Below are 13932 nucleotides of genomic sequence, written 5' to 3'. Positions count from 1 at the left end.
CAATTATCAAGTCTGTGTTTTATTTTGACTGTTTTCTGCAGGGCACTGTTTGATTATGATAAAACTAAGGATTCAGGGCTGCCTAGCCAGGGCCTGAACTTCAAATTTGGGGACATCCTGCATGTGGTGAACGCTTCAGATGATGAGTGGTGGCAGGCACGACAGGTCACTCCTCAAGGAGAGGTGGAGGAAATGGGCGTTATCCCCAGCAAGAGAAGGTGAGAGATTGAAGCCTATAAAATTAAAAACAGACAAACACACACCGGTATGTTAAGGCTTACATTGTAAACTTTGTACTTGTACTAAAGTTGTTAAAAGTACCGACTTCGGTACCAAGTTGGTACTGAAATTTTAAAAATGTGACACTCTGAGCGCTGTTGAGCAGATTCGTAAACACCTCGTTTGTGATTGGCTACAATAATCAACACACGGGAGCATTTGAAAGCACACAGAAGTGTTTGAATTTGAAGGCGTTTTGAAAGTGGGAACGGGAGCATTTGAAAGGAGACTGGTCCGCGATAGACGCCTGCTTTCAAACGCTCCCATGTGTGTCTGTGTAAGCGCTCGGTGAAGAGTGTCATTGATGACTATTTACAACATGTTTTTGAAGCATTGATCATGGAAGCCAATCACAGACATATCCGATGAGCGCGTGAGCACAGTGGCCTATCAGAGATGTTTACGAATCCGCTCAACCTAAAGCGTCACATTTTTAAAATTTCAGTACAGACTTGGTACCAAAGTCGGTATTTTGACAACTCTAACTTGTACCAAATAATATCACAATACTATTATGGTCCTCCAGCATCATTCCTCAAGAAATCTTTAAGAATGTTTTGACTGGACCTGTGTGTTTAGCTTACCTCTGTAGCCTAAAGTGCATGTCTTAGGCCCTGTTTCCACCTGGTAATAAGATGCGTTTTGTTCGATCGGATCACAAGTGGATGAGGGAGACACATTCCCGTTTACAACTGGTGTTTTAATCCGTCTCTATTGTCCACTTTCAACCTCTTCTGTCCTGATTTCTTTGAGGGAAGGGTCTATGGCTGGGTAAATGTATGGGCTTTTTCAGATCTTGTGATCTAATGGAAGAAATTAGCTCATGCAATCTACATATGAGCACACCTGGAGACGACGGAAAAACATACAGCCAACAAAGTTTAAATCCCGCCTGGCTAGTGTGCTTACCATAATGTTTACGCATTCGGTCAGTAGGCGGAGAGTAGGTTAGGCGGTCTTTTGTGACAAAAGCAATCTGGTCGAATGCATTTTTGACTACCACTGAAAGTGGTCGAATGTAGACAAGCTCAAAACGTTATAGACCCTGTTTACACCTGTATTTAGTGTCGTCCACTTGTGATCCGGTCAACCAAAATGCATCTTAATACCAGGTATAAACAGGGCATAAGGGCAATGTAACATGGATTAAAAGTTGATAACAGCTATTGTTATATGAGATCCTTGTGTTTTCTCTCTAGAGTGGAAAAGAAGGAGAGAGCCAGGTTAAAGACAGTTAAATTTAACCCCAAGTCACGAGAAAAAGGGGTGAGTGAACCATTTCATATATGCATACAATACTACTAAGATATGAACAATATTCTGTTCCAAAACCTAGTGAGTTGCTTTGACTTCTAAGACCACATTCTGACTGAACTTGAACTTTTGCAAGTGATTGATTTGCAACACTTTTCAGTGTCACATGAATAAAGAACCACACAACCACACGCTTCAATTGTGTTGTTAGCAGTTAATTAGACAATAATGTAATAAAGAAAAAAATACCTAGCACACTTAAATATTGGGTAAATTTGGGTCAGTGTTATTGGGTAAAGTTGTGTTAGGATTTTCTATACTTTTCTGTTAATCAAACATTTCTGTTAACTTGTCTGCCATCTTGAATAAAGTTTTGAGCCCACAGTGTGTTCGGGGATTGTATTCTCTGCAAACCAGACACTACTGTTCGAAAGTTTGGGTCGGTAAAATTTTTTGACCGTTTTTGAAAATACAATAAAAACAAATTAAAATAACTGTTTTCAATTTATTGTATTTTGTAATGTAATTTATTCCTGTACTGACAAAGCACCAGTCTTCAATGTAACATGATCCTTCAGAAATAATTCTTTGCTGATTTGGTGCTCAAGAAACATTTCTTATTATCGGTGTAGAAAACAGATGTGCTGCTTGATATTTTTAGTTAATATTGAACAGATGTTCTGCATAATATATTGATACTTAATTTTTTTAAGAAAAGAATATCTTTTGTAACATCCTCACTAAATAAAGTGAGTTTTTATATAGTTTTATAAAAAAAAAATTACTGACCCCAAAAAATTGCTTAATTACATTGGTAGTGTATATGTGATGCTGCCTCAGATTTTGGCCAAAACTAGGTATCTTAGAAAGCAGCATAATGTTGTTTCCTTCCTTATGGAACAACCTCAGGATTATGATGTCTAAAATGCTGTAGAAGTAGGCAACTCACTAGGGATTAGAACAAAGCCACTTTGTTGTTTATATTGTGTATCTAGAATGACATTGAAATGCATTTTAAATTACTTTACAAATTAGTGTTTGATAATGTTCCTACCTCTGTGAAAGTTTGACCATTTTATATTAACTCACATTTAATAATGCTCAGTCAGTGCATTCAGTGGAATGTAATTTTCTGGATGACGTTTACTAATCAGTCTATGAATGGTCCGGTCTAAATTAACAGCATGCGTAGCTGCAAGTGTTGCAGGCCCAAAAACGGCCATATGTTATATAACACATATAACAATGCTGTAATACATCTATAACTCATTTATGAGGCATAGAAGTCAAAACACCAGGTTATCTAACAGCCCGACAAAACATGCATGATAGGAAAACGAAGGACAAATACGCTTGCCATTGATGTTGGACTGCTCGTCCCTCTGTATGCCACACCTCCTCCTCTCCTCTCCTTCATCCTCACACTTTCCTCCTTCTACCTACCATGTCATGCTCTCCAGTAACTCAGTGCTGCAGTGCAAACAACCAGGCTTATAACTGATCACTGCGTAAGAATGGAAATGCACCTATAGTCCTGGTGAGTCATCACTGCTGAAGAACAGAGCCACGTAGTTAGTATTACTTAAATAATTTCACATACAGGCTCTGTTCACAGCAAATGATTTTATACTATATTTTGAAAAAGAAATAAGCTCAACTTGCTTTTGTGGCGTGTTGCTGCTGATAAGGAAGCGGCCACAACCAAAGCAGTTATAGGCCTCCACATGCTTCTGGCACACTCTCAACGCTTCTTACCCTCTGCATGCAAATCTGAATGCTCCTCGTGTTCGAGATTTCCTGCTGCTAGCTTTTTTTTTTGAGTCTTTGACTCAAATCCATTTATTTGTCCACTTCAGTTCATCATGCATTTCATGTACAATTCTTACTTTGTGACGTCCTCCAATAATTGAGTTAACACCTATCTATAAGAAAGTGATCGTCAAATGTAACTTGAATCACTTACAATACCAGTGGCATTTGATTAAGCCACCAGAGGTCCACAAAGCCAAGAGCAAAACAATCATCTTTTTATTTTTCCATATGGACATTAGACAGCCCTCTTCCCCTTCCCTTCTTTTCTTTTGCCCTCCCCTTCCTTCTCTTCCTCAGCAGTCCCTCAATGACAAGCGTAAAAAGAACCTCTTTTCCCGCAAGTTCCCCTTCTACAAGAACAAGGAGGCGGGTGAGCAGGAAACAAGCGATGTGGACCGTAAGTACAGAAAGCGGCACTCCAGTGCAATGTTGGGCAAGAATAGGGCAGCAGGTCATAAGGACAGAGGTGGGCACTGCTCCACTGGACACAGCAGGCATCAGAGCCTACATTAGACACAGCAACACCAGTGGACAGAGAACGCTTGGTGCCTGCTGTGTCCAGTGGCTGGACCAGGCCTTAGAGTGTCTCAGTAACCCATGTACTCTTGTGGTTGTTGTCTCTCTCGTTGCTCCCCTCCTGACCGCTCCACAGGACAACCCAGATGACATGCTATCCAAAGGCCAGAGTAAGTTCCCCATGTAGATGCCCACTTGGTCACCTCTGGACCAGACCTCCATTCTCTCTCTCTTCCTGTTGCATTTCTCATTCCTCACTCTCATAATTCATACTGATCTTTCTTTAGAGGGCACATTTAGTTTTTCCCAGAGTTCAAGAACTTCTCCAGACACACTTAAAGTACAAGACAAAACCATTTTCTCTTTCTGTTGTTGTTGGAGGTGAAAGGTTGTTTTCTACTGTCTTCCTCACTGTTCTCTATGGAATCTTCCCTCGTTCAGTTTCTGCAAATTTTATTTTATCATGATGTTCTATTGAGAAAAAATTATCTATTGATCTGATATTTATTTACCATCATAAACTCTAGATAGTAAAGCTATTATCTAATTACAGTTTACTGTGTTTAATGTTAACTCCTCAAATAGCCCTTGTAATGGCTTGACAGGTGCGGTTTTCTTTTATGTGTTGGGTCATTCTTCAGTTGCGATGGCAAACAAGACAGAAAATGTGTAAAAATCACGTTTTATTTTTAAATAATAAAATGTATTGCTATGTATTTAAAATTTGCTATATCCAGTTAAATGAAAGCTTAATGACTTAATGAATTTTTTTTAGAAATTTAAATCAAATACTGATGCCACAACCACTTATATCTGTGCTTTTACCAGTATTTTTGCTGCTGCTTCTTCTTCTTCTTTTTGGTCATACATCTCTCTCTCTCTCTCTCTCTATATATATATATATATATATATATATATATATATAAAAAGACAGGAAAAATGGTCTTCGGTTACCTTTATAGTGTTTATTCTAAATCACTTTAAGGTCTCAAAACTTTAAATTATATTCAATGGCTCTGAAAGAAAGAAATTTCTGATACATTTTGAAGTAACACCACAAGACGTAATATAACACTATAGACATACAACAAGGTCTTCATCTCTACACTGTCTATAAAGATGCTGCTTTTCATACCTGACAAGAGTGATAAAATTATATGATTATGAATGTCTTAAAGCAAAGGGACATTCAATATTTTTAATAAAAATAGAACATTTCTGGTTGTATATTGTCTGTGGAGTTACTATGGAGTCATGTGGGGTTACCATAAAAGACTGTAACAACATAGACAATTTGCACAAATCTAGTCTTCCAAAATAGAGGCTGCCATCATGATGGTTTCAACGTCTGGGGATATTTTAGAATTATCAGTAAGACTGTATTTATCAAAATTTAGACTAAAATATGTAAAAATCTGTAAGTTATCAGTGAAACACCACAGACTCTGATAAAGTGCGACACATGAAATTGTTAGAAATTTAGCAACATTTATGAAAATTAATAAGAGAGAATCAACTCACCATGCACCCCTCAGGTCAACCACCATCTGCAATTACCTTTACACACAGGAAGTTGTCTAGTTAAAATTCCCCCTTTTCTTAAATGGGCAACATCCATTACTGTAACACCACAGTTTATTTTTTTAAATGATTTAATTAAATTGTACTTGTTAAATTAAATCTAAATCACAATATATAAATCCCTCTTTGAGGTAATGCAGGAACATGCAGATTTTGTTACACATGAAATCTCAAACTCAAAAATAAATATGCATTAAAAAAAAGTGTACACATTGTTTTCACCCTACAGAATATAAAAATGCTAACATTTTATGATTTATTTGTTTTTAAAGTTTATTTTAACTGTTGCAAATTAGGGGAACACCACTTGCCACTGCAATTGAAGAATGACTTTTGAAGAATGATTTTGTTTTGAATCAGGACAGTCAAAGTATACTGGGTGTCATCCAGTAGCTTTTAGTTTACATCGCAACTCAGTAAAACCACACTAATATGGACGAAGACACCTTCAGAATTAGTTCCACTTTCTTTGTAGCCAAATGATGTTTGGGAAAGGAAATTCATTCTCAGACTAGAGAGCATTTTATTGGACCAAACTTTGAAAGTGCCTGCAAATGCAAGGTGTAGTAAATATTTTAAATCCGTATTATTTGGTAAAGACTGCGGTAGTGCGTGAGCGTGTGCTTAATACCCTGTTTCTGTTGTTTAGATCAATATTTGCTGCTAGGAAGGATTCATTTTTTTTTTTTTTTTAATTCTAATTCATAGGTTATTTTATGTTAACAGTAATTTTAGATTTATAAACCTGATAAGAAACATGAAAATGTGGCTGGTAATAGAAAAAATAATTGTCATTAATCTTATGATTTCTGATCAGTGTTTAGAAAGCACAATGAAACAGTAAGAATGTCAAATTCTATACTTTTAACTATTGTTTTATTTGATGCATATTTTTTTTATATGAAGCACAAGCTTGCATTCCCCTGGGGGTCCCCGACAACAGTTTGAAAATCTAGTTAACTTTGTCAACTTTTAAGAGTATAGTAGCACATTGAAGATTCTCAGAAGGTGTACTGTGTCCCTCAGTGGTGCGTGTCTGTACTCCTCCACTTTGCTAAGACTCAGGATTGCTATACCTTTCTTATTTGATGTCACCTCATGCATCATCATGTGCTCCTGTTCTTGGTTTTCATCATCCATTCCCCCTCTGTTATGATTTCAGAGCATGTCACCTCTAATGCCAGTGATAGTGAGAGTAGTTACCGTAAGTTCTTCTTTCCATTATGTCTTTCATCCGCCGGTCTCGTCTGCTTTTCTTTCACATTTAACACTGTTCTTCTCTCTATCTCTTTCTCTCTCTCTCTCTCTCTCTCTCTCTCTCTCTCTCTCTCTTCCTCTCTGCTATTAACATGTATGGGAGATCCATTTAATAATAAAATATAAAAATAAATAAATTACCAAACAATGTTATTCTGGACTTCTCAAGAGTTTACATCGCCCACCCCCTTCAACAGAGCAGCACTGCAGTGAGACAGGCTGGGTAATGTTCCAGAAGCCACACAGATACAATACCAAAATCAATCAGTGAGCCCTCCGCCAGCCCCTGACTCAGTCTCCATAGCAACAGTTCACCCCCATCACTTCCCAGCCCTTGCCCTCTCTCTGTCAGAGACAGTCAGAGTCACGGTGGTGCTATATCAAAGCCACTCTAAAGATATTACTATGCTGTCTCATGGGGGCCAGATATTACACACCGCTGTGATCAGCACTACAGACTGTGCATTAGAGCAGGGCATTACCAGATACTGCATGATACGAGATACTTTGAGTCACGATTCTATACGTCGCTGCATCATAAAGCGATCGCAAATGAAACTGCTGTGGCAAAGGTGCAAGAGATACTGAATCTCATAAAAATGGCTTTGATCACAGAATTTGCAAGTATGAATATGAATACAAACATAAACAATTAAAAACTGATACAAGCAGGGCACAATATAAACTTTTCTGAGCCAGGTTCATAACACCGTTCAAAAACTTGGGTTTTTTTTTTTTTTTTTTAAGAAATAATTCCCTTATTCAGCAAGGATGTGTTACATTATGTATAAGTTAATTACATTGAAACGTGACAGCAAAGGCATTTATAATGCTAAAAAAGATATCTATTTCAAATAAATGCTGTTCTTTTGATCTTTCTATTGATAAAAAGGGTTAGTACACCCAAAAATGAAAATTCTGTCATTAATTACTCACCCTCATGTCGTTCCACACCCGTAAGACCTTCGTTCATCTTCAGAACACAAATTAAGATATTTTTGATAAAATCCTATGGCTCACTGAGGCCTGTATTGCCAGCAAGATAATTAACACTTTCAATGCCAATAAAACATATTTAAAACAGTTCATGTGAGTGCAGTGGTTCAACCTTAATATTATAAAGTGACGAGAATACTTTTTGTGTGCCAAAAAAAAACAAAATAACGACTTTTCAACAATATCTAGTGATGGCCGATTTCAAAACACTGCTTTGAAGCTTTACAAATCTTTTGTTTCGAATCAGTGGTTCGGAGCGCCAAAGTCAATGTGATTTCAGTAAACGAGGCTTCATTACGTCATAAGTGTTTTGAAATTTCAATAGTTCACGTGACTTTGGCAGTTTGATACGCGATCCGAACCACTGATTCAAAACAAAAGATTCGTAAAGATTGAGTATAATCAGTATTTGATTGAATCAGCACAGCCCTACAGTACAAAGGCTTGTTCTGTGAATCAAGTCTACATTAAAGTTGTAGTGTGATTTCCTTAGTTGTATTCTTTGTGATCTTTCATACATGTGAATAACTAACAAAAATAGCCAGTTAAATCTGCACTAGCTTATTTCACAATGCTTTCTTGTGAGGAGGGAATAAATGCATAATATTTCATATTTTAAGTACACAGTACACTACATTATGATGCAGTTTACAGAACAAGCATGTCACAGGCCCTTACAAAAAACTTTAAAGAACAATGTTCATTTACAGCACGTATCTACCTCTAACTCATAGTGCACAGGCGGGCAGTCAGCCTTAGGCAGTCTGGCCTGCTGAGATCCACAGAAAGAGCTCCACTTTAATCATTATGACAGTCTCATACCAACCATGACGGAGGACTCCATTGCCTTAACACTATTCATTTGTGTGGTATAGATGACCTCTAGTGGCCACAAGTGGATCTCACATAGTTGCCATTCCACACATTCAATAATAATGCATGAGCAGAAAACATTGCATTGATTTTAGTGTCTTAATATGCTTGGCTGGATGTGTTTGTCTAAAATGATAACATGCTGAATTGTACAATTTTACATTGTTGTGTGTGTGTGCGTGTGTGTGTGTTCATATCTCAGGTGGTCAAGAGGAATATGTGCTGTCTTATGAGCCAGTCTGTCAGCAGGAAGGTAAAATGCTAATGATTCTCTGTAACAGCAGTATTAACCCATGAGATTTAACATGGACAGTTATCATTAGGAAAATTTAATTGATTTCATGAATGACCTTTCCATAGTGAACTACTCACGACCAGTGATTATCTTGGGTCCGATGAAAGACAGAGTAAACGATGACCTGATATCGGAGTTCCCTGACAAATTTGGTTCCTGTGTTCCCCGTAAGTATCTGTACACCGTGTGTATGATCTGATGAGATAATATGATGAGGGACACATGAGTTACAGTGTCTGCAATGGATATTACAGTATAGTTTGCAAGCTTACCAGATTAGAAAAGCGGTTCAGACTGCATTGACATGGTTGAATATGTTTTTTAATTTTTAGAGATTTTAATAGATAAGTTCTACTAGTAAGTAAGTTTCACAGAGGTCTCTTTGGTTGCACAATGAATCTGACCGTATGGTCAAGTGGGGTTATTGAACTATGAATGTCTGTGATTTAATTAAAGGCATAGTTCACTTTTGTCATCATTTCCTCACCCTCAAGTTGTTCCAAACCTGTATTAGTTTCTTTCTTCTGTTGAACACAAGAGAAGATATTTAAAAGAATGTTGGTATCCAGAAAGTTGATGGTAGCCATTGACTTCCATAGCATATTTTTTTCTACTATCCCTACCGTCAACTGTCTGGTTACCAGCATTCTTAATAATATTTTATTTTTCGTTCAACAGAAGAAAGAAACTCATACAGGTTTGGAACAACTTAAGTGATGATAAAATTTTCGGGTGAACTATCCCTTAGTATGGATGAGCTTTTTCTTTCAAAATGCAGTGGACTCAGACAATTCATGGTGCAGTTTGATTTAAATTTAAATACCCTATGCTCACTTACTTTGACAGTTCCAAATATTTTTCATGTATATTCAGACAACTTAAAATGATTTGAAATAAATTTATTGATAGAAATTGTGACTAAAAAATAATTTTACAGATCCTTTTATAGAATAAATCTTATAAAACTCATTAGCCTTTGAATATTGTTGCACAGCATAAACTGGTTGGCAAAGACTTGGTGTACTAAGACCCACAATAATAATAATAATAATGTAGCGTGTGCTCCTCTCTGTCTCAGATACAACGAGGCCGAAACGGGATTATGAGGTGGACGGGAGAGACTACCACTTTGTTGTGTCCAGAGAGCAGATGGAGAGAGATATACAGGAGCATAAGTTCATCGAGGCAGGCCAGTACAATAACCACCTGTATGGAACCAGTGTGCAGTCTGTCAGAGAGGTGGCGGAAAAGGTGAGGTTATTAAAGGTTATTACCAATACTAAGTCTACATACATAAGATTTACCAGGCAACAAAAAATTATTTGAATGTCATTACTCAATGTTTACAAAAGATGTTGTTTAGGAATTGGAGCTTAGCATTATTTCTGGAGGAATAAGCATAATATGCATGCTACACCTGCACAATTGCTGACAACATAGGAGTATAATGCATATCATGCATCCTTATTGCTAACCAGATGAAAAAACTGTCTGTGATACTCTCTTCAGGGCAAACACTGCATTCTAGATGTATCGGGCAACGCCATCAAGAGGCTGCAAGTGGCTGTGCTTTACCCCATCGCTATTTTCATCAAACCAAAATCAGTAGAGAACATCATGTGAGTAAAAGACAAGGAATCAAAATACATTACTATGGTGCTGATGGAATAGGTGGGATGTTTACTTTAATTGCCATTGTGTTGTACAGTTTGTTGTAAACTGTACCCAGTCAAAGCGTTGGGGCTAATCTATAATGGTTTTTCTGTCCTCTGCAAGCAATGTAATACTACACAGTGTGTAATTAGAGGGCAATGCGGTTTGCTCTCTCCTCAGGGAGATGAATAAAAGACTGACGGAGGAACAAGGCAGGAAGACATACGACAGAGCCATGAAGCTGGAACAGGAGTTCATGGAGCACTTCACAGGTCTGTCTGCTCATTCTGTGTGTGTTTCTCATACAGGCATCAAGACTACAGCCTACCACAACTCACATTTCTGATATTATAATACATTATATATGTAGCAATGGCAAGGTCATTGGTTTGATTCCCAGGGAACCAGGGCTCTGAACCGGCTCAAGGAACGAAAACAAAATCAAGTATAATCAATCTGAACAGAAGGCTTATTTGAAATTACCATTAAAGGGTTAGTTCACCCAAAAATAAAAATTCTGTCATTAATTACTCACCCTCATGTCGTTCCACACCCGTAAAACCTTTGTTCATCTTCAGAACACAAATTAAGATACCCGGATGAGCCTGTGTTGTCTGTTTTTAGTGGTTGTTATCAGGGAATAACATACCGCTGGATGGCGCCATTGACCAATCAGAATCAAGTATTCCACAGAGCCATGTAATAAATCTTATTAAATTAAAACTATTAAATATAAAACTGTGTGGTTTTATATTGACAAATTAATCTACCAAAAAAAGTTTAGAAATTTTGTTTTTGTTTTTGCAGAAGTTGTATTTAAAATGCGCTTGTTTCAAAAATCTAGTGGGCAATGTGAGTTTTCTGCTCTCTCTGAAATCATCCCTTTTAAAGCACCTCTGCTAAAATATTAAAACTAAAAAAAGATTACAAAAACTCACTAATAGACCTCACTAATTGACTAGTTTCTTATTGGATGACTGTTCCACTATTGCAACTGTAAGAATCTTGGCTTGTCTGTATGAATGTTGGCAGTTTATATTGTATGCATGAATTTATTGGCTGTTTTTCACCTCACTGTGATGATCTCTGCATTGCAGCGATTGTTCTGGGGGACACTTTGGAAGAGATCTACGATCAAGTCAAGCAAATCATCGAGGAACAGTCTGGGCCATACATATGGGTACAGTCCAAGGAGAAACTATGAGAGCCTTCAGGAGTTTATCGTCCCCTTTTCTCTGCCTGATTTATTTATTGATTCTGTCATTTTTGTTTTTCTTTTCGATAATCTCAGTTGGGCTTCTCCAACTGACAGCATTAACTCAACAGATTAATTCCTTAATCCAACATACTTCGATCTCTGTTCAGTCCTACATCTTCACCTCCTGACTTTTAGCTCTTCAGTAGCTATTTGAAGAGAAGATGATCTGTTCTCCTCAGATCTCCACTGCTTCCACGCTTACAGAAAGCAAAGCTATGCCAGACCAGCATCTGTTTACCAGGGGTTTGGAAACGGTACAGTTCCTTAATGTTTAAGGGAGGTTACTTTGTAAGGACAAAGACAGCGATCTGGATTTTCCAACACAAGTCTCTTTTCGTTTTACCTGTTTTTTTCTGTGTTGTTTTTGTGTAAATGGTAACACGGAGCTAGAGTCTCAGGCATCGGATTCATTAAAATGGTGAGAAACACACAAAAAGGCAAAACTTTGCACGTTGTAGCTTTTAAGACCAGGTGTTCTTCGGCCCTTCTTTCTCGTTGTTCATTTTCACCGTAGTCCTGTATGTTCCGCACATTCATCATCATTGATTTACTTCTTTTTCTCTCTTGACTGTTGTATTGGCATGCTTATTGTTCTCCTCATTCTAATCGTCTGCGTTACAGAGCCATTGTGTTTAGATGATGTCCCGCTGCACAGGTGTGAGACGTGTGCCGCCACCGTTAGAATGTCGGAGTCTACAATCAGTGTCTTACACAGAGTACATGTTTTCAACTCATTGATTTACATTTAGGAAAGTCTGCCATTTGTAAGGAACTGATATTTTTAAGAGGCAATAAAATGCCACTGCATATGTGGAAGAAATTTATTGTACAATGAGATCTTAACAGATATTTAACCCTCCATAAACTGCCTATTTTGTTATAATAAAAGTCTATATTGAGCTTTACTTAAGCACTATTATGATGGGAGTTATTTTCTTGACATTGTAAAATGTATATTAGAGCAAGAGATTTAACAAAAGAAATAGTATGAATATATTTTTCCTTTTTCTGTTACCACCCTTTATTTTCCCAAACTGAAACAAACGCAGGACAGCAGGGAGAGCGCAGAGAAAACAGAGCCAAGCTGATTAACACAATATTTGAAGCTAGTTCTGTCTCTTCCTCCTCTCTGCCCACCATTTCAACATCATCTGCTCCAAGTGTGCTGCATCAGAGTCATAATGTGTGGAGAAGAACGCTCTGTCCGTCCCCCCTCTCAGACACAAACCGTCTCAGCTAGAAGAAGAGCTTCACAGGGCTGACACTGGTCAGCAGGAAGCTCCACAGAGACTCCTTTTTTTCTAAACCCATCCTGGAGAGGGGGTCCTGCCTGCTCTTCCTACGACATGATTGTTTTCTATACTAAGACTGCTTGTTCTACCACCTCAACACCTCTGCTTTTTAGGGACATTTTGGGACTGGAAAAAAAGAAACATGTAAATAACCTACTGATCTGATTCATTCCATTGATCAAAACGAACAAGAGAATGGTTAATTCAAGAAAAATAAAACAAAATGTTTCTCATACAGCACAGTGCTGGTGTGAGTCTTCCTTCAGATGGAGGGCTGGAGTGTGTTTATAAGATGTGCCATCTGCAGCACATTATTCTGTGTAGAACATCAATACACTTCTGAAAGTTGTCACGTTAGTGATTATGGTACAGCTATTATTACACAAGGCCATTTATGGCATATTAAAGGGATAGTTCACCCAAAAATTAAGTTTCTGTCATAGTTTAGTCACCCTCATGTTGTTCCAAACCTGTATTGTTTTATTTCCTCTGTGAAACATACAGTAGAAGATATTTTGAGGAGTTTTTTTTTTTTTTTTTCCATACACTGGAAGTCTGTGGAAATGGTTGCCAACATTCTTCAAAATATCATCTTTTGTGTTCCATAGAAGAAATTAAGTCATACAGGTTTGTAATGGGTTAGTAAATCATGACAATTTTCCAACACTGGCAATTCTTAACTATTTTACATTTTGACGAATTGGTGGTTAATTCGTATGAATTAATACAATCTCATTTGTAGGTTTTCATATGATCTGCTTACTCCCCACTGACGATTAGGTTAGGGGTGGACATTCTTGAAATCATGTTTTCGTTCATATCAAATCATCACCTCATAAAAGTTACGTTTTCTCATGAGATTGGGT

At 37.5% G+C, this 13932-nt stretch overlaps 1 protein-coding gene across 27 annotated transcripts in view; it reads left to right on the top strand.

Moving 5' to 3' along the window:
- dlg1b (discs large MAGUK scaffold protein 1b) overlaps positions 1-13303 on the top strand; it is a 121749-nt gene extending 108446 nt beyond the window's left edge. For 16 of the 27 annotated variants that reach the window (XM_051883723.1, XM_051883691.1, XM_051883754.1 and 13 more), the window contains 10 exons: positions 42-218; positions 1479-1545; positions 3643-3742; positions 6605-6646; positions 8771-8821; positions 8929-9030; positions 9942-10114; positions 10373-10482; positions 10697-10788; positions 11614-13303. In XM_051883723.1, the coding sequence (XP_051739683.1) occupies positions 42-218; positions 1479-1545; positions 3643-3742; positions 6605-6646; positions 8771-8821; positions 8929-9030; positions 9942-10114; positions 10373-10482; positions 10697-10788; positions 11614-11720 (1021 nt within the window). In that variant the 3' untranslated portion in view covers positions 11721-13303. Of the gene's footprint in view, positions 1-41; positions 219-1478; positions 1546-3642; positions 3743-3997; positions 4032-6604; positions 6647-8770; positions 8822-8928; positions 9031-9941; positions 10115-10372; positions 10483-10696; positions 10789-11613 lie in introns of those variants that run through there. The other 11 variants (XM_051883699.1, XM_051883774.1, XM_051883768.1 and 8 more) reach the window with 6 other exon arrangements.
- Positions 13304-13932: the final 629 nt, after the last annotated feature.

This window comes from Ctenopharyngodon idella, chromosome 2 (genome assembly GCF_019924925.1).
Source record: "Ctenopharyngodon idella isolate HZGC_01 chromosome 2, HZGC01, whole genome shotgun sequence".
Taxonomy (NCBI): Eukaryota; Metazoa; Chordata; class Actinopteri; order Cypriniformes; family Xenocyprididae; genus Ctenopharyngodon; species Ctenopharyngodon idella.
This window is presented reverse-complemented; position numbering and strand designations above follow the sequence as displayed.